This window comes from Anthonomus grandis, chromosome 19 (genome assembly GCF_022605725.1).
Source record: "Anthonomus grandis grandis chromosome 19, icAntGran1.3, whole genome shotgun sequence".
NCBI lineage: Eukaryota > Metazoa > Arthropoda > Insecta > Coleoptera > Curculionidae > Anthonomus > Anthonomus grandis.
The window spans coordinates 7,409,490-7,431,197 of NC_065564.1; the positions used below are offsets into that span (position 1 = coordinate 7,409,490).

Sequence of the window (21,708 nt, forward strand, 5' to 3'; positions counted from 1 at the left end):
AAAATTGGAAATTTTTAGGTGCTAAACCCGGTGCAACTGGACTATTTCGCCCGTAATAAGACGCTTTATTGGGCGGATTCGCAGGTGGACCACATTAAGATGTCGAACATCACGCACGGACCAGTTCGCACGCTGATCGACACCGGGTTGAGGCAAGTTTCCGGGATCGCCCTCGATTGGATCTCGAACCTGCTGTTTGTCAGTTCTGAGGGTGGGATCGGTAAGTCCAAGTTACTTTTTTTTGCATGAAATAGGTCTGATTTTGGTGTTTATTGGACCACAATTCGTTTTTTTTATGCTCCTTTAGAGAAGTGTTTTGTCGATCACCGATCTTTTTATTCCAGGCATCTGAAGTCGATTTCTATATTTATGGAGTATTTTTATACGCTTCAGGCTTTTAGAGTCATTTTTTAAAGTGTTCCAGGCTTTCGGGATCATATTTTTGCCTTCCAGCGGTTGAAAACCATTTTTTTGGTATTTTGCAAGCTTTTGAGGTCATTTTTGTTTTCAGTCATTCAGGGACATTCTTCAAATTTTATTTTTTTTTAATAATAATAATAATAATGTTTCTTTATTTAGCATCATGCTACAAAAAATTACAAAGAAAGAAAATTTTTAGAATATAACTAAAAATAAAAAGGAAAATTTAAATGGCATATAGTAAACTAACAAATAGGTATTATAGGTATAAGTATAAATTATACCAACAAATGACAACAGATAATTTAAAAAATATATATATAAAACTTAAAACTATCATAAATTTGAAACAATAAAATTTAAGACCTTAACTAAGATAAAAAAAAAAAAATAAAAATATGTAAATATAAAAAATTTAAAACCTAATCTAGAGCCTAAAAAATTTAAAATTTAAAAATATAAAACCTTAAACTATATTAAAAGAGTAAAGATAAAATAATAAAACACAAAGCAATACAACCAAAATAAAACATTTATACCTTATACCTATACAATATAATATAATTTAATTTCTTGGGATGGAATATATATATCTTTTTAATGTTTTCTAAATGTGACTAGGCTTTCACTGTTCTTTAAATGTATTGGCAATTCGTTAAAATATTTGAGGCCTTTATGGAGAATGGTATTTGTCATTCTGTCTGAAGTATGTCTCCCCATTAATACAAAATCCCCTCGCTGTCTGGTAGCATAGCTATGCAAATCACTAAATATTGTGATTTTTTCGCAAATATATTCTGGTAGCAATTTATTTTTTAATTTAAAGACAAACATACATGTATTAAACAATATTTTTTGTTTTACTGCCAAAATATTTAGGACATTTAGCATATTATCCACCGGTGTATATCTATTACATTTTAGTATGACCCTCATGGCTCTGTTTTGTATGATTTGAAGTCTATTGATCCTGTAATCCGGAACACCAAACAGGAGTGCAGAACAAAAATCTAAATGCGGCACAATAATACTATTATAGATTAATAATTTTGTTTGTATAGATAGGTTTTTGCCAATTCTCGATAAAAAATTAATTTTTTTTGACATTTTGCGTGTTATGCTGTCTATATGCGAATAAAAATTCAAATGTGGATCCAAAATAACACCCAGATATTTAATTTCTCTTTGGTAGGAAATTGCTTCATTATTAATTTTGATATTTATTGTATTTAAATTAACTTCATTTAATCTAATTTTATTTCCAAATAAACAAAATTTTGTTTTAGCCGCATTAATGCTCAAGTTATTATCACACAACCATCTATATATATTATTTAAATCAAAATTTAGATCGTCTTGCATTTTATTTACATCTTTGCCCACAACATACAGCATAGTGTCATCCGCAAATAATACTGAATTACTTCTACTCATTACCTTAACAATATCATTTATATACATAAGGAACAAAATTGGGCCCAACACAGTGCCTTGAGGAACACCATGAACAATTTCTTTTGCAAGAGACAAATTATTTTTAAACTTGACCACTTGCTTTCTGTTATGTAAATACGACTTAAACCAATTTAGAACCGTACCTCTTATACCCATTTTTTCGATTTTAAGAAGTAAAATATTTCGATTTACTGTCTCAAAGGCTCTTCTAAAATCCAAGAAAATTGCTAAAACAAAATTTCCCTTATCTATTTCTCTATTAAAATTATCACAGATGTTAACTATCACAGATTCGCAAGAATGTTGAGGTCGAAACCCTGACTGATTTTTTGTTAAAATTTTATTATTATCGCAATAAGTTTGTAGTTGAGTTTTTACAGTTAGCTCTAGAAGTTTTTCGTAAACTGGTACAGTATTTATAGGCCTAAATTCACTTGCCTGCTTTGTGTTTGAAACCTTAGAAACCGGTAAGATAGTAGAGACCTTCCAATTTTCTGGGAATTTACCATTTTGAAGCGATGTATTAATTATGTCTAACACACGGTTGCCTACAATATTAAATACATCTACAAGAACCTTTTTTGAGATACCACTTTCCCCTCCTTTAACATTTTTCATATTTTTTAATAGACACCTAGTTTCACTCATAGTGGTATTTTCAAATTTATCCCATATAGTATACGTTGATATATTATCAACTGTATTTTCTAAAACTGAAAATTTGGGTAAAATATCTACAATTTGATCTACGCTATTAATAAAGTATTTATTAAATTTATCTGCTATGTCCAACTCCTCAGTAAATGTCTGGCCCTCAAATACAACCTCATTTGGTAATACGGAATTTTTACCCGGTAGAAGGCTTTTAAGATTTTTCCAAAGCTCTACAGAATTATTTTTATTTTCATCTATAGCTTCGCGAAAATATTTATCTTTTTCTATTTTTATTTTATTCACTATTTGATTTCTTATCCTTTTATAACTATCCCATAAATATGTAGTGCCCTCCTGAATTGCCCTTACATATAACTTGTCCCTATTTTTCATTAGCTGTAAGATATCACAAGTTATCCATTTTTTATTTTTATATTTTTGGCTAACACATATTTTTAACTTGGGACACATTACATTTAAAATATTTTCTATATCTAAAACAAAAGAATTTGCCAAGATATTTACATCTGCTATATTATTGTTCCATGACCTGTCAGACAAGCAGTTTTGTAAAGTTTCTGTATGATAATGTTTCATGGACCGATGGTAGAATGTATTTTTTTCTTTTTCGTCGTTTGTGTTTGGAAGGCATACAGACACAATAGAGTGATCACTAATTTTTGGTGTGTGATGAACCTGAACCAATAAATTTTTGTCATTTGATATAATAAAGTCAATCAAGGTGCTACTGTTGTTTGTTATTCTTGTAGGAGTGTTGACTAGTTGAGTGAATCCAGACCTATATATACTATTTAATATTTTTTCACCATAAAAGGAGTATTTTGTTAAATCAAAATTAAAGTCACCAGCTATAATATTTATGCCCTCAATGCTACTTACTTGGTCCAAATAGTTTGAAAAATATTCGATAAACCTCGCATCTCTATTGTTAGGGGGGTGATACAAAACACTACAAAGATACTTGGATCCATTAAGAAATATTTCTATACTAACATTCCATACATACTCTTCCACACATTCTAATGTTACTCGCTTATATTTAATATATTTCCTTATCAAAATCATTACACCGCCTGTTCTTCTATTAGTTGTGGTACATTGTTCTAAGAAATAGCCATCCACTTCCAGTTCACACATTTCTTCCTCAGAAGATACATGAGTTTCAGATAATAGCAAGATCCTTGGTTTCCAACAATTTATTAATAAAACTATATTATCCTTGTTATTAAGATACCCCTGACAATTCAAATAAACCACATTTGAATTTTTATTAATATCTCTATCTAATTGCTACTTTAAATATTTACCCCTTTGAAGATTTTCGAGCCTTTGATATGTCGCACACTTCTTAGCATCCCAAACCACATGATCAACCTCAACTTTCAAACCATATTTTTGATTAGCGGTAATACAATTAATACACTAAGGCTTACCTTCCAAACAATCTTTACCATCATGGTTACCAGTACATTTTGGACAAACTATGCTACCAGTGCAATCCTTCATAACATGACCATATTTGCAACATTTAAAGCATCGTATAATACCATAATCATTATAAACCCAGCAACGGTTCCATCCTATATTAATTTTTTGCCTATCTATTATAAAATTATAACTATCAATATCTACCTCAAATATAATATTACATTTTTTATTTATAGGTTTAGTTTTACGAACAATTTTTATATTAAAGTTTTTGCATGCAGATTTGAGTTCATTTTGCCTAATTACCTTATTAATAATTTCTTCATCACTGCTATTTAATACACTCTCATCCACCCCGACTACTTTTATTCTGTTTTCCTTTATAGTTGGTTTAACAACAGTATAATTTTCTCCCAGTTTCCTCTGAATAGTTGACTGCACCCTGGTTATTTCCTTTTCTTCTCCACAATCAAGAATCACACCTCCATTTTTTGTATTCCTTCCCATTGAGATCCCAATACCTATGTCAGCAGGATCAACTTTATTTCTTAAATCCTCTTTAATCTTTTTTGCATCTTTGGTTTCACCCTTTTGTTGTACTACAAGAATGTTACTATTTTTTTTAAGAACATTTGAATAGGTTTTAGACTCCAAAGTTGAAGGTGTTGAAGTCTGACGATTTTTTAAACCAGCTATTTCCTTCCTTAACTCTTCATTCTCCTTCAATAGCATATCCATTTTTTCAGTCAACAAATTAGTTTTATCAACCAACAGCCCTAGAGTTTGACTCATAGTTTTAATAGTGTTTCACTTATTTTTCACATAATTTTAATTTTAAATTATCCTTTGACCTTTCCCGGGCTTTTGAAGAAATTTTTCATTGACTCCCAGGCTTTTAATTACCATAATATTGTTTCAAATTCAATTTTATACCTATTTCTATATACCTTTAAGTAAAATTGAACTATTTTCAGTTTTATCAAACCTGAACGGCGAATACAGCACCGTGCTGCTGGAAAACGAGAAAATCCACTCGGTAGCTGCGCATCCGGCGGAAGGAAAACTATTCTGGATCCGTGGAGTGAACGAGACAGAAGCGCACCTGGAAAGCAGCGGAATGGACGGATCCGACAGGAAAACGTTGGTGCCCAATCTGGATTTCCATTCGGGCAGTTTACTGGTGGACGCACCCGCTCAGAAGTAAGAATTCTTAATTTTGAAAGACTCTTAATTGAAATTTTATACTTCTATAACAATTTTTCGGGAATTTTAGCTAAATTGAGCATAAGAGAACTTTATTGACGGTTTAATTGGATTTGTTAGAGGGTATAACTGGTAATGTTGTATTTGTTCGCATTACTTCTAAGGCCTCGTAACTGTGCTTTTATTGCTTACATTTCCTTTATTTTTGCTCTAAAAGATACTTTGAATCATTTTCAACGTTTTATTAAACAAATGAATAAAATCAATGCAGTAGGAGAATTTTTATTAAATTTTTTGAAAATCATGTTTCCCTCAGACAGTTTTACTCCTTTTTCAGTAAATTATCTCATAACTGGGTTTCTATTGATTAAATTTACCTGATTGTTGCTGTAAATGTTACTTTGAACCCCTTTTTACGTTTTACTGAATAAATTAAGAAAATCCATGCAGTAGGAGGATTTTTATTCAAATTTTTCAAAATCATGTTTTCCTCACACAATTTTACTCTTTTTCAGTAAATTATCTCATAACTGAGTTTCTATTGATTCGATTTACCTGATTGTTGCTGTAAATGTTACTTTGAACCCCTTTTTACGTTTTACTGAATAAATTAAGAAAATCCATGCAGTAGGAGGATTTTTATTCAAATTTTTCAAAATCATGTTTTCCTCACACAATTTTACTCTTTTTCAGTAAATTATCTCATAACTGAGTTTCTATTGATTCGATTTACCTGATTGTTGCTGTAAATGTTACTTTGAACCCTTTTTCACGTTTTACTGAAGAAATAAAGAAAATCCATGCAGTAGGAGGATTTTTATTACATTTTTTGAAAATCATGTTTTCCTCAGACAGTTTTTTTACTCCTTTTTCAGTAAATTATCTCATAACTGGGTTTCTATTGATTAGATTTACCTGATTGTTGCTGTAAATGTTACTTTGAACCCTTTTTCACGTTTTACTGAAGAAATAAAGAAAATCCATGCAGTAGGAGGATTTTTATTACATTTTTTGAAAATCATGTTTTCCTCAGACAGTTTTTTTACTCCTTTTTCAGTAAATTATCTCATAACTGGGTTTCTATTGATTAGATTTACCTGATTGTTGCTGTAAATGTTACTTTGAACCCCTTTTTACGTTTTACTGAATAAATTAAGAAAATCCATGCAGTAGGAGGATTTTTATTCAAATTTTTCAAAATCATGTTTTCCTCACACAATTTTACTCCTTTTCAGTAAATTATCTCATAACTGAGTTTCTATTGACTAGATTTACCTGATTGTTGCTGTAAATGTTACTTTAAACCCCTTTTCACGTTTTACTGAAGAAATTAAGAAAATCCATGCAGTAGAAGGATTTTTATTAAATTTTTTGAAAATCATGTTTTCCTCATACAATTTTACTCTTTTTCAGTAAATTATCTCATAACTGAGTTTCTATTGATTCGATTTACCTGATTGTTGCTGTAAATGTTACTTTGAACCCTTTTTCACGTTTTACTGAAGAAATAAAGAAAATCCATGCAGTAGGAGGATTTTTATTACATTTTTTGAAAATCATGTTTTCCTCAGACAGTTTTTTTACTCCTTTTTCAGTAAATTATCTCATAACTGGGTTTCTATTGATTAGATTTACCTGATTGTTGCTGTAAATGTTACTTTGAACCCTTTTTCACGTTTTACTGAAGAAATAAAGAAAATCCATGCAGTAGGAGGATTTTTATTACATTTTTTGAAAATCATGTTTTCCTCAGACAGTTTTTTTACTCCTTTTTCAGTAAATTATCTCATAACTGGGTTTCTATTGATTAGATTTACCTGATTGTTGCTGTAAATGTTACTTTGAACCCCTTTTCACGTTTTACTGAAGAAATTAAGAAAATCCATGCAGTAGGAGGATTTTTATTACATTTTTTGAAAATCATGTTTTCCTCAGACAGTTTTTTTACTCCTTTTTCAGTAAATTATCTCATAACTGGGTTTCTATTGATTAGATTTACCTGATTGTTGCTGTAAATGTTACTTTGAACCCCTTTTCACGTTTTACTGAAGAAATTAAGAAAATCCATGCAGTAGAAGGATTTTTATTAAATTTTTTGAAAATCATGTTTTCCTCATACAATTTTACTCTTTTTCAGTAAATTATCTCATAACTGAGTTTCTATTGATTCGATTTACCTGATTGTTGCTGTAAATGTTACTTTGAACCCTTTTTCACGTTTTACTGAAGAAATAAGGAAAATCCATGCAGTAGGAGGATTTTTATTACATTTTTTGAAAATCATGTTTTCCTCAGACAGTTTTTTTACTCCTTTTTCAGTAAATTATCTCATAACTGGGTTTCTATTGATTAGATTTACCTGATTGTTGCTGTAAATGTTACTTTGAACCCCTTTTCACGTTTTACTGAAGAAATTAAGAAAATCCATGCAGTAGAAGGATTTTTATTAAATTTTTTGAAAATCATGTTTTCCTCATACAATTTTACTCTTTTTCAGTAAATTATCTCATAACTGAGTTTCTATTGATTCGATTTACCTGATTGTTGCTGTAAATGTTACTTTGAACCCTTTTTCACGTTTTACTGAAGAAATAAAGAAAATCCATGCAGTAGGAGGATTTTTATTACATTTTTTGAAAATCATGTTTTCCTCATACAATTTTACTCTTTTTCAGTAAATTATCTCATAACTGAGTTTCTATTGATTCGATTTACCTGATTGTTGCTGTAAATGTTACTTTGAACCCTTTTTCACGTTTTACTGAAGAAATAAAGAAAATCCATGCAGTAGGAGGATTTTTATTACATTTTTTGAAAATCATGTTTTCCTCAGACAGTTTTTTTACTCCTTTTTCAGTAAATTATCTCATAACTGGGTTTCTATTGATTAGATTTACCTGATTGTTGCTGTAAATGTTACTTTGAACCCCTTTTCACGTTTTACTGAAGAAATTAAGAAAATCCATGCAGTAGAAGGATTTTTATTAAATTTTTTGAAAATCATGTTTTCCTCATACAATTTTACTCTTTTTCAGTAAATTATCTCATAACTGAGTTTCTATTGATTCGATTTACCTGATTGTTGCTGTAAATGTTACTTTGAACCCTTTTTCACGTTTTACTGAAGAAATAAGGAAAATCCATGCAGTAGGAGGATCTTTATTAAAAATTTTGAAAAATCATCTTTTCCCCAGACAATTCTTCCTCTTTTGGGTAAATTATCTCATTACTAAGGTTGCTATTTATTAGATTCACAACTCATTATTTCTAAAAAGAAAACTCTTGCATGTTTAACATTGTTGGTCCTCCGAACCGATATTTTATACCGAAATTCTGCATTTTTTAGTCCGATTCGTAAATATTTCTGACGCAGGCTTGTTTTCATCGTATATTTATTATTTTCCGACGTTTTATTAACTATTTAGCCCTTTTTGTTCGTCAAAACAGCTGTAAAAAGATTCTGCTGCAATCGGGATAATGTATTTTTAAATTATTCATAGTTTTACAGTATTATAGGGGGCATTCTGGAGACTAATTTGATGTAAAAAACTACAAGTTAGATTAAATATTGGCTTAATTGGAACACTTTTGATTCCGGGGTAATTTTTTTACCTAATTTTCCAGTTTTTCAAAGACCACTGCATTACCTTTTGAAGTACTTAAATGGGGTGTTTACTCATAGAAAATGTTTTTTCGAAGGAATAATTTGATATATGAACCATTTTTGTGGGTCTAGTACTTCTTGGGCTACAACCAGTTTTGGTTACCAGATTAATTACTTTTTTAAATTTTAAATATACTTTTAAGTATTGGATATACTTAAGATATTTCAGTAATTCTTCTACATTTTTAAAGCAAACCCTCTATAGATAAATTTTAACTAAAAATGTTTTATGAAATTTATTTATTTACACAAACAAAGACCCCACTACTTTTACATAAAATTAATAAATGCCAAGAAATTGTGAAAAGGTTGACGGCACTGGCGGAATATTCCAAAACACTCGACTTTGACGCATTGCCACATGGTAGACGAGGGTCTTTAGATTAAAATAAAACAAAGGCGTCACTGTTTTTATTTCAAATAAATAAATGCCAAGGAATTTTCAAAATGTTGAATCTACTGGTGGGAATTACCAAAACACTCAATTTTGACGCCCTGGTATTGACGTTGGGGTCGAGCCATTATTTTTAGGTTTCACCACATGGTAAACGAGGATCTTTAGATTAAAATAAAACAAAGACCCCACAGTTTTTATATAAAATAAATAAATGAAAAGAAATTTTGAAAATCTTGACTATACTGATGAAGTACGAGTTTTTCAAAAGACTTTTTTTAAATCAATTTCTCAGTTTTTTAACGATCACTTTAAAACTTCTTGAGGTACTGAATGGGGTTTTTACTCAAAGGAAATGCGTTTCCTAGGGAATAATTTCATGTATGAACCATTTTTCTAAGTTTAATACTTTCTGATCTAGAGCCAGTTTTACCTTACCAGATTTGAGGTTCATGGAACAAATTATGAGCTTTGCATTTTTTAATTATTCTTGGACATTTTTCCCTATAACTTCCAACTTATTTAATATATCCGTGTTCCTTTACAGTATTTAGAGGGCACTCTGTAAATAAATTCCAACCGAACATTGTCAACTTGTGTTAAAAATTAACTTAACCAGAACACTTCTGTTTTTGGGTTAACTCTTTCAATTAATATTCCACTTTTTTTAAGATAACTTGAACACTTTTTCAGATATTTAAATGCATTCTTTACTCACAGAAAATGCGATTTCTGAGAAAAAATTTCGTGCCTAAAATATCCCTGAGGATCAAATATTGTCTGATTTACAGCCAGTTTTACTTACCAATACTTCTTCCATTTATTAATTTTTTTTAATATGTTATTTTAGTAACCCAGTTTAGTTGTTTTAAGGATTAAGCTGGATGTGGGGTCAGGTTTCACTACAACAGAGATAAGGGTCTTTTGATTAAAATAAAATAAAAATCTAAAAATTATTTTATATAAAATAAATAAATGCCAGGGAATTTTGAAAATCTTAACTGCTTTGGTGTGAATTTTCAAAACACTTAACTTTGACGCCCTGGCATTAAAGTTGGGGTCAAGCCATTGATTTCAGGTTTCACTGTATCGTAGACGAGGGTTTTTAGATTAAAATAACATTAAGACCCCATTGATTGTGTATGAAATAAATAAATGCCAAGGAATTTTAAAAATGTTGACTACTGATTGAAATTTTTAAAAGAACTCAACTTTGACACTCTGGCATTAACGTTGGGGTCAAGGCATTGATTTCAGCTTTCACTACAAGGGAGACGAGGGTCTTTAGATTGAAATAAAGGAAATACCTCTCTGCTTTTTTTTTAAATTAATAAATGCCAAGGATAGAAATTTCGAAAAAACTCAACTTTCACACCCTGGCATTCACTTTAGTATCTAACTATTGAATGGAGGTTTTACTACATAATAGACAATGGTCCGTAGATTTAAATAAAAGAAAGACCTCACTCCTTTTTTTAAATATTAATAAATGCCAAGGAATTTTGAAAATCTTGACTCTATTGATGGAAATTTTCAAAGCATTCAACTTTGACACCCTCTCATTAAAGTTGGGGTCAAGCCATTGATTTCAGGTTTCACTACATGGTAAACGAGGGTCTTTAGATTAAAATAAAACAAAAATCCCACTGCTTTTATAAAATTAAATAAATGCCAAAGAATTTTGAAAATGTTGACTTTACTGGTGCAAAGTTTTAAACTTCAACTTTGACGCTCTGGTATTAACGTTGGGATCAATCTATGGATTTGAGCTTTGACTACAAGGTAGTAGAGGGTCTTTAGATTAAAATAAAATAAAAATCCTATTGATTTTATATAAAATAAATAAATGCCAGGGAATTTTGAAAATCTTAGCTGCTCTGGTGTGAATTTTCAAAACACTTAACTTTGACGCCCTGGCTTTAAAGTTGGGGTCAAGTCACTAATTTCAGGTTATATTAAAAGGTAGACGAGGGTTTTGAGATTAAAATAAAATAAAGACCCCATTGATTTTGTATGAAATAAATAAATGCCAAGGAATTTTGAAAATTTTGACTTTACTGATAGAAATTTCTAAGAAAACTCAATTTTCACACCCTGGCATTAACTTTGGTATATAGCTATTGAATTGAGGCTTCACTACATGATAGAAAATGGTCTTTAGATTACAATAAAAGAAAGACCCCACTACTTTTATAAAAAATTAATAAATGCCAAGGAATTTTGAAAATCCTAACTGCACTGGTGGAAATGTTCAAAACACAACTTTGACGCCCTGGCATTAACGTTAGGGTCAAGTCACTAATTTGAGGTTTCAATAAAAGGTAGACGAGGGTTTTGAGATTAAAATAACGCAATAGCCCCAATACTTTTTTATGAAATAAATAAATGCCAAAAACTTTCGAAAATGTTGGCTGCACTAGTGGAAATTTGCAATACTCATTTTTGACGAACTGGAATTTACTTTGGGGTCAAGCCATTGCTTTCAGGTTTCACTGTATCGTAGACGAGGGTCTTTAGATTAAAATAAAATTAAAACCCCATTGATTGTGTATAAAATAAATGAATGCCAAGGAATTTTGAAAATCCTAACTGCACTGGTGGAAATTTTCAAAACACTTAACTTTGACGCCCTGGTATTAACGTTGGGGTCAAGCTATTGATTTCAGGTTTCACTGTATGGTAGACGAGGGTCTTTATATTAAATAACGCAATGACTCCATTACTTTTTTATGAAATAAATAAATGCCAAAAAATTTTGAAAATGTTTACTGCACTAGTGGAAATTTGCAACACACTCAACTTTGACGCCCTAGCATTAACGCTAGGGTCAAGCCATGAATTTCAGGTTTCACTCTATCGTAGACGAGGGTCTTTAGATTAAAATAAAACAGAGACCTCACTGTTTTTACATAAAATAAATAAATGATAAGAAATTTTGAAAATCTTGACCATACTGATGAAGTACGAGTTTTTCAAAAGACTTTTTTTAAATCAATTTCTCAGTTTTTTAACGATCACTTGAAAACTTCTTGAGGTACTTTAATTGGGTTTTTACTCAAAGGAAATGCGTTTCCTAGGGAATAATTTCATGTATGAACCATTTTTGTAGGTCCAATACTCTTTGAGTTAAAGCCAGTTTTACCTCATCAGATTTGAGGTTCATTTAAATTTCTTAATTATTCTTGGACATTTTCCAATATAACTCTCAAAGTATTTAAGATATTCACGTAATTCCTTTACAGTACAACAGAGGGCATTTTGGAGATGATTTCTATGTGAAAAGCTTTAACTTGGGTTAAAAATTGGTTTGATCAGAACAATTTTAGTTTTAGGCTAATTTTTCCAGTTTTTTAAGGATCACTTAAAAACACTCTGAGGTACTTGAATTGGGTTTTCACCCAAAGCAAATGCGTTTTCTGAGTCACAATTTCATAAACGAACCATTTTTCTGAGTCTAATACTTTCTGACCTAGAGCCAGTTTTACCTTACCAGATTTGAGGTTCATGGAACAAATTATGAGCTTTGCATTTTTTAATTATTCTTGGGCATTTTTCCATATAACTTCCAAGTTATTTAATATATCCGTGTAATTCCTTTACAGTATTATAGAGGGCACTCTGTAAATAAATTCCAACCAAACATTGTCAACTTGAGTTAAAAATTGGCTTAACCAGAACACCTTTGGTTTTGGGTTAACTCTTTCATTTAATGTTTCAATTTTTTTTAAGATAACTTGAACACTTTTTTAGATATTTAAATGCAGTCTTTACTCACAGAAAAGGCGATTTCTGAGGAATAATTTCGTACCTTAAATATCTCTGAGGGTCAAATATTCTCTGATTTAAAGCCAGTTTTACTTACCAATACTTCTTCCCATTTATTAAATTTTTTTGTTATGTTATTTTAGTGGGGTCAAGTTTAAATATTTTTCTTTTTATTACCAACGTTTCGGTCTGTATAAGGCCTTCTTCAGGGCGAACAGAAAAAATTGAGGCGTTTCATTTGACAGTATAAAGTAGAACATTGGTGTACTTGTATTTGATGATTCCATTAAGTGTCTAGTTTTTTAGGATATTTACCTAAGATTAATTAAAAAAATCCATATTTACCATAATTTTTCCTTAAAAACCATTACAATAACACCAAACGGCATTTCCTTCTTCAATAAAGGCTCTACTGGATCAGCAAATCCGAAATAATGCACTGCAACCTGAACGGCACCGACGTAACGAAACTGCGCCTGCGCAACAAAGTCTCCGTCACCGCCTTCGTGATTTACAAGGATCGCCTGTTCTACGCAGACGAGGAGGACGAGTCGATTTACTCCGTCGATAAAACGGAAGTGGCGCCGGAAGTGACGCTCCTAAGAAACGGCACCGGGGGCGTTTTGAGTCTGAAAATCTACGATTCGAGCGCCCAAGTCGGCGCCCACCCCTGCCAAACCGAAAACGGACGCTGCGAGCATCTTTGCGTGCCGAGTGGGCGCATTTCGTACGTCTGCAAATGCGCCATCGGTTATAAAGTGGACCCGGGAAACACCGACAAGTGTCTGGGGATCGAGGATTTTATTTTTTATTCGTTGAATTGGGAGCTGCACGGGATTCCCCTGAATGGGTCGAAGGATTTCAAGGTCTTAGGGCCTATTTCCAAGGTGGGTTGCGTTTTTTTTTTAATGGTTTTTAGTAAAAATGGTGTTTTTTTTTGTAGATTTCTTCTGCTCCCAGCATAGACTTCTTGGCCGAGGAGGATTTGCTGATTTGGGCAAATATTGAGCACGGACAGATTACGCAAATGAGGCGGGATGGTAAGTGAGGATTTTTTTTTTGTTATTTATAGGTGAAAACCATGAAGTTTTCTTAACATTCTAGTGAAAGTTTGAGCCATTTTGAACAATTTTTAAGCGAGTTATGGGCGTTTTTGTCCTTAACATTTAAAAAAAATTGAAAAATTGTTGCCATCATCTTTGACTTCCTGTAAAAAATTTCCTATTAAGAAAATTAACTTCAAATTTTGTTCTTATAATAAAATTAAGTTTTCTTAATATTCTAGTGAAAGTTTGAGCAATTTTGAACAATTTTTAAGCGAGTTATGGGCGTTTTTGTCCTTAACATCTAAAAAAAATTGAAAAATTGTTGCCATCATCTTTGACTGCCTGTAAAAAATTTCTAATTAAGAAAATTAACTTGAAATGTTATTTTTATAATGAAATGAAGTTTTTTTAACAAATTAGGGAAACTTTGGATAAATTTGGACAATTGTTGAGAAAATTATGAGAGTTTTTGTTCTTAAGGTCTAAAAATATTGAAAAATTATTACCGTCACCTTTGACTCTTTGTCAAAAATTCCTTATTCAGAAAACTAATTTGATATCTTGTCTTATTGTAAACTGAAGGTTTTTGTAACAAACTAGTGAAAGTTTGGGTAAATTTGGACAATTTTTAAGGGAGTTGGGAGAGTTTTTATCCTTAAGGTTTCTGAAAAGTTAAAAAATTGTTGCCATCACGTTTGACTTCCTGTAAAAAAGTCCTTATTTAGGAACTTAACTTGAAATAATGTTTTTTTAATAAAATGAAGCATTACTAACAATTTTGAGGCATTTTGGGTAAATTTGGACAATTTTTGAGGGAGTTATCGGCGTTTTTGTAAGTCCAAAAAAAACTGAAAAATTGTTGCCATCACCTTTGACTCCCTGTAAAAAATTTCTTATTCAGAAAATTAACTTGAAATATTGTTTTTTATAATAAAATGAAGATTTCTTAACAATTCGGTGCAAGCTTGAATTTTTGCAATTTTCGACAGTTTTTGAAGGAATTACGTGCATTTTTGTACTTAAGGTTCAAAAAAAATTAAAAATTGTTAACATAACCCTTACCTCCCTTTAAAAAAATCCTTATTGAAAAACTTAACTTGACATTATGTTTTGATAATAAAATAAAGGTTTCTTAATAATTTGGTAGAAGTCTGAGTAGTTTTAAACAATTTTTAAAGGGTTGTGGGCGGTTTTGTACTTTAGGTCCAAAAAAATTGAAAAATTCTTAATATCACCTTTGGCTCCCTGTAAAAAATTTATTATTAACAAAATTAAATTGAAATATTGTTTTTATAATAAAATAAAGATTTTTTAACAATTTGGTGGAAGTTTGAGCAATTTTCGACATTTTTTGAGAGAGCTATGGGTGTTTTTGTACTTAAGATTCCAAAAAATTGTTACCACCACCTTTGACTTCCTGTATAAAATTTCTTATTAAGAATCCCAACTTGAAATGTTGTTTTTGTAATAAAATGAAGTTCTACTAACAATTTCGAGGCATTTTGGGTAAATTTGGACAATATTTGAGGGAGTTATCGGCGTTTTTGTACATAAAGTCCATAAAAATTGAAAAATTGTTACTATCACGTTTGACTTCCTATAAAAAAGTCCTTATTTAGGAACTTAACTTAAAATGTCGTTTTTGTAATAAAATAAAGTTTTCCTAACAATCTCGTGGAATTTTAAGCAATTTAAACAATTTTTAAGCGAGTTATGGGCCTTTTTGTCCTTAACATCTAAAAAAAATTGAAAAATTGTTGCCATCACCTTTGACTCCCTATAAAAAATTTCCTATTAAGAAAATTAACTTGAAATATTGTTTTTATAATAAAATAAAGTTTTCTTAACATTCTAGTGAAAGTTTGAGCAATTTTGAATAATTTTTAAGTGAGTTATGGGCGTTTTTGTCCTTAAAATCCAAAAAACCTGGAAAATTGCTACCATCACCTTTGACTCCCTGTAAAAAAATTCTAATTAAGAAAATTAACTTGAAATGTTATTTCTATAATAAAATGAAGTTTTCCTAACAAATTGGGGACACTTTGGGTAAATTTGGACAGTTTTTGAGGGAGTTGGGAGAGTTTTTATCCTTAAGGTTTCTAAAAAGTTGAAAAATTGTTGATTATCTTTGACTTCCTATAAAAAATTCCTTGTTAAGAAAATTAACTTGAAATGTTGTTTTTGTAATGAAATGAAGATTTCTAAATAATTTGGTGAAACTTTGGGTAAATTTGGACAATTTTTGAGAAAGTTATGAGAGTTTTTGTTCCTAAGGTCTAAAAATATTGAAAAATTGTTACCGTCACTTTGACTCTTTGTCAAAAATTTCTTATTCAGAAAACTAATTTGAAATCTTGTTTTATTGTAAACTGAAGGTTTTTTTAACAAATTAGTGACAGTTTGGGTAAATTTGGACAATTTTTGAGGGAGTTAGGAGAGTTTTTATCCTTAAGGTTTCTAAAAAGTTAAAAAATTGTTGATCATCTTTGACTTCCTATAAAAAATTCCTTGTTAAGAAAATTAACTTGAAATGTTGTTTTTGTAATGAAATGAAGATTTCTAAATAATTTGGTGAAACTTTGGGTAAATTTGGACAATTTTTGAGAAAGTTATGAGAGTTTTTGTTCCTAAGGTCTAAAAATATTGAAAATTTGTTGCCGTCACCTTTGACTCTTTGTCAAAAATTCCTTATTTAGAAAACTAACATGAAATCTTGTTTTATTCTAAACTGAGTTTTTTTTAACAAATTAGTGAAAGTTTGGATAAATTTGGACATTTTTTGAGGGAGTTGAATCAGTTTTTATTCTTAAAGTTTCTAAAAAGTTGAAAAATTGTTACCATCATCTTTGACTTCCTGTAAAAAATTCCTTATTAAGAAAATTAACTTGGAAAAATATTTGTATGTTAAAATTAGGCTTTCCTAACAATTTGGTGGAAGTTTAAGCAATTTTGGATAAATTGTGAGAGAGTTATGGGCGTTTTTGTACATAAACTCCAAAAAAACTTAAAAATTGTTACTAAAAAAAAAAGTCCTTTTTTAGGAACTTAACTTGAAATGTTGTTTTTTTAATAAAATAAAGTTCTACTAACAATTTCGAGGGATTTTGGGTAAATTTGGACAATTTTTGAGGAAGTTATCGGCGTTTTTGTACACAAAGTCCAAAAAAATTGTTACTATCACGTTTGACTTCCTGTAAAACAGTCCTTATTCAGGAACTTAACTTGAAATTTTGTTTTTGTAATAAAATTAAGTTTTCCTAACAATTTCGAGGAATTTTGGGTAAATTTGGACAATTGTTGAGAAAGACCATAACCTCACCAATAAAGATATTCTTGTACATTGCAACAGACTACTTACATTGAAAATAAAATACAATTTACCAATCACCACTAACCTAAAACATATACTTGAACCAAACGAGGAAAATATAAAGAATTTAATATTTTTAAAGGAAGTAAAGTTATATACATAAAAAAAGAAGAAAAAAACGGACAGGGCGCTAAATGGCCCCAGGTGCTGATGCACCTTTACAAAACTTAAATTCTTTCTCTGTCTATAGGAGGAGAACTCTCCTTGTTTTATCATTTTTTTATCTGCTTCACTGATCTCCTTCAGGTACCAAACGTTCCAACATCCTGGACCAGGGAGAGATCCTGGAAAGTCCGTCGGAGGACTGGCTCTCCTGCTTGGCGGTCGACTGGATCGCGAGGAACGTTTACTGGTGCGACTCGAAACGTGGTACCGTCAGCGTGGCACGACTGGACGGTACCCAGGAGCACGTGATCCTGTCCAACGACACCCTCAAACCGAGCGCGATCGCCTTGGACCCCGCCAGGGGGCTCTTGGTGTTGGCCACCCAAAATAAGTAAGTTTTCCAGTACTAGTTTTGTACCTTTGGCATCATCAGTATTTCGGAAATATACTAGTCATTATAGCCAGATTTGTTTACGTTAATAAAAGGTAACTTTAGCAAAACGTTTTTGTAGTTAAACCTTATCCGTTCGGTTATACGTACATTAAACAGTGTTTTTCTTCTAACCTGATCGTGAGTTGTTTGGTATAAGATTAAATCGAAAGCGGCAACATTGACCGTACATAAGAAATATGACAGTAACAAATTGTAAAATTCACTTTAGACAGAAAAACATGTTCTCGCCTAACTGATCTAGTAATATTAATCCGTTCAATATTCTTATTTTTTATACAGTTAAGGGTGCTCTTCAGATTCAAGTTCTATTACTGGAAGAGAACCACGTTCCAAAAACAAATTAACTGTTGGGTATCTTTTTGGTTTTTTATATATCTTTAAGTGATAGCCAGGTTTGATAAGAAGGTACTGTACCATTACCCCAAATTCTTATATAATCTAGAATTGTTTTTCATTTGTTCCAGGCAGTTGGACTCAATTTTTTCCCAATTTTCCAGGCAAATGAAGTGGATTTTCATGTGTTTCAAGGTCCTATAATAAATTTTTATTTGTTCCGGGCAGTTGGACTCGATTTTTCCCATTTTCCAGGCAGTTGGAGTAATTTTTCCCAGTTTTCCAGTTAATTAAAATGGGATTTTATGTGTCTGAGGTTCCTAGAATTGTTTTTCATTTGTTCCAGGCAGTTGAATTCATTTTTTCCCATTTTCCAGGCAGTTATAGTGGCTTTTTAGGTGCTTCAACTTCCTATAATAAATTGTCATTTATTTGAGACAGTTTGGGTCATTTTTTCCCAGTTTTCCAGGCAAAAGAAATGGGTTTTCATGTGTTTCAAGGTCCTATAATAAATTTTTATTTCTTCCAGGCAGTTATTTTTCCCAGTTTTCCAGTTAATTAAAATGGGATTTCATGTGTCTGAGGTTCCTAGAATTGTTTTTCATTTGTTCCAGGCAGTTGAATTCATTTTTTCCCATTTTCCAGGCAGTTATAGTGGCTTTTTAGGTGCTTCAACTTCCTATAATAAATTGTCATTTATTTGAGACAGTTTGGGTTATTTTTTTCCCAGTTTTCCAGGCAAAAGAAATGGGTTTTCATGTGTTTCAAGGTCCTATAATAAATTTTTATTTCTTCCAGGCAGTTGGAGTAATTTTTCCCAGTTTTCCAGTTAATTAAAATGGGATTTCATGTGTCTGAGGTTCCTGGAATTGTTTTTGATTTCTTCCAGGCAGTTGGAGTAATTTTTCCCAGTTTTCCAGTTAATTAAAATGGGATTTCATGTGTCTGAGGTTCCTGGAATTGTTTTTCATTTGTTCCAGGCAGTTGGACTCATTTTTTCCCATTTTCCAGGCAGTTGAAGTAGGTTTTCATGCGTGTCGAGTTCCTAGAATACATTTTTATTTCTTCCAGGCAATTGAGGTTATTTTCCCACTTTTCCAAGCAGTTTTTTTGATGGGGTTTAACTTGATTAGAATGAATTTTTATTTATTCCTGGCTGTTGGGGTAATTTTTCTTATTTTTCCAATCAATTTAACTGGTTTTTAGGTGTATCAAAATCCTAGAATAAATTGTCATTTACTCCAGACAGTTTGGATCGTTTTTCCCAATTTTCCAGAAAATTCAACTGGGTTTCATGAGTAGAAAAGTATGGAAATTTTTAATATTTTTGTTATACACAACTTTATTAGCAATATATTTTTTTAACTAAAACTACATGTAATAAGAGATCATATTTTATTTAATAAATAAAAAAAAATAAGAGTTCTCAAAAAAATAAAAATAGAATTATTGTCCATAGACCATAGGAGCTTTGACGAAAATTGCTTGAAATTAGAACTCAACCTAAATGGCTAAAATACAGTAAATCCTTAAGCTATCTCAACGTTTCGAGCGTTAAATTCATCATCAGACGTGGCTTCTGATTGCTGTAGAAGATTTTTGAAAATATCTTAAAAATCAAAGAGGATATACTAAAAAACGTGTAAAATGTAATTTATTCTTAAAACCTTAAAATCTGAGGAACTTTGCTAACAAAAATTCATATGTCCTATTAAATTCTTTTGAACAATTTATTTACAGACGAACGTTTCGGTACCACTTGCTAACATCTTCAGGGCCAGGAACCTTAGGTAACAAACGGGAAAGTTCCATGCACGTTGTTGTAGTGCAGCTTGCTGGCCCTGAAGACGGTATAAATTAGGGCCGAAGCGTTCGCTTGATACTTATTTAGTAATGGCATATTTAAAATTATTAGTGAATATGCTCTAAAAAGTATAGACATTGTTTATTTTTCTAAAAAGCTTAAATCTGGTGGAATTTGGACCTTGGCTGACAAAAGTGCTCCTAACTCTGATACTTTTTATTTAATCTATGGGAATCGTTAATATATGAAATTGTTCACCAAAGATGTAATATTTGTAATTTGATCCACAGCTGTAATTTTTATTATATTGTGACTTTTCAACATTGGGTTCCATTACTATAACTTGCCATATATAACTACCATAACTCTATTTTAGTGCTCAGATCAACTCGAGTTTTTATTTTAAAAGTTTCTTTGGATATTCTGCACCTTTCATTGAAGAAATTATGGAAATCCGTGCATTAGAAGCTCTTTTATTCAAGTTTTTGCAAGAATAGTTATTCTCCCTTATTGTCCATAGACCATAGGAGCTTTTCCTTATTATTCGTGTAAATAGTTCTTAAATCATCCTCAAAAATGTTTAAAATGTAGTGACGAAAATTGCTTGAAATTAGAACTCAACCTAAATGGCTATAGTACAGTGAATCCCTAAGCTATCTCAAAGTTTCGAGCGTTGCAGAACATACAGAAATTAGGTTTTCTAGGTACCTAATATAATTACAATAGTAAACATAAGAATATTTGTATAATATAAACATGTATGTAACAATTTAATTTTAGTAATATATGAGTATGAGTATTTAGACATAGGCTGTTGTTCTCAAACCAATTAGTACTCCCCCCTTTAGTAAGTTCATTGATATTAGATGCTTTTACTGTAAAGTGACCACACGTCCCGATTTTGGCGGGACAGTCCCGCTTTTTTAAAAAACATCCGCATTTCCTATTTTAAATGTACTGTAAAAATATATTATTATTTATTATTTATTTAGTATGTACCTATTGTGGTGAAAATATAGAAACAAAAAATAAATAGAAAAGCACGTAAAATGCATTCAGAGTAAACTAAAATAGGAAATGTACCAAGTTAGATCTACTCTGTGGTGTTCGATCATTGTCATTATACAGGGTGTTTCAGAACTATGGGATCAAACTTGTAGGGGTTATTCAATGCAACGGTAGAAAACATGTGAGTATAGGGACTCATGTTCGGAAAATGGTCACTATACGCCACTAAGACGCTTTAAAATTTCAAAAGACGATTAATTACCTAAATAGGATTTAATACATTTAATTTTTGCCTTTTGTAAATGTATTATCATAATTAATGTTCAAAATGTCTTCCTCCAACCTAAACACATCGATTTAAATGTCGCACATGATTTCGGCCGACTTCGGATATTTGTTTTGAATGATTTCAAATGCTGCTATAATTCGTCCAATTAAATCTTGGTCTGTTTCTACTGGAGTTTCGTAGACCAAAAACTTTACATTTCCCCACAGGAAAAAATCTAGCGACGTTAAGTCGGGTGACCTAGGAGGCCAATAAACTGCTCGTCTGTTATTGTTTTTAAAGATAATAACACACAAGC

At 31.1% G+C, this 21,708-nt stretch overlaps 1 protein-coding gene across 14 annotated transcripts in view; it reads left to right on the top strand.

Annotated features, from left to right (window-relative positions):
- LOC126747571 (prolow-density lipoprotein receptor-related protein 1) overlaps positions 1–21,708 on the top strand; it is a 236,401-nt gene that overhangs the window by 73,644 nt on the left and 141,049 nt on the right. For all 14 annotated transcript variants that reach the window (XR_007664241.1, XR_007664238.1, XR_007664239.1 and 11 more), the window contains exons 27-31: positions 19–220; positions 4,953–5,178; positions 13,411–13,891; positions 13,948–14,044; positions 17,667–17,916. Coding sequence is in view for 3 of the 14 variants with exons in the window: in XM_050456310.1 (XP_050312267.1) it covers positions 19–220; positions 4,953–5,178; positions 13,411–13,891; positions 13,948–14,044; positions 17,667–17,916 (1,256 nt within the window). In the remaining 11 variants the exon portion in view is untranslated. The remainder of the gene's footprint in view (positions 1–18; positions 221–4,952; positions 5,179–13,410; positions 13,892–13,947; positions 14,045–17,666; positions 17,917–21,708) is intronic.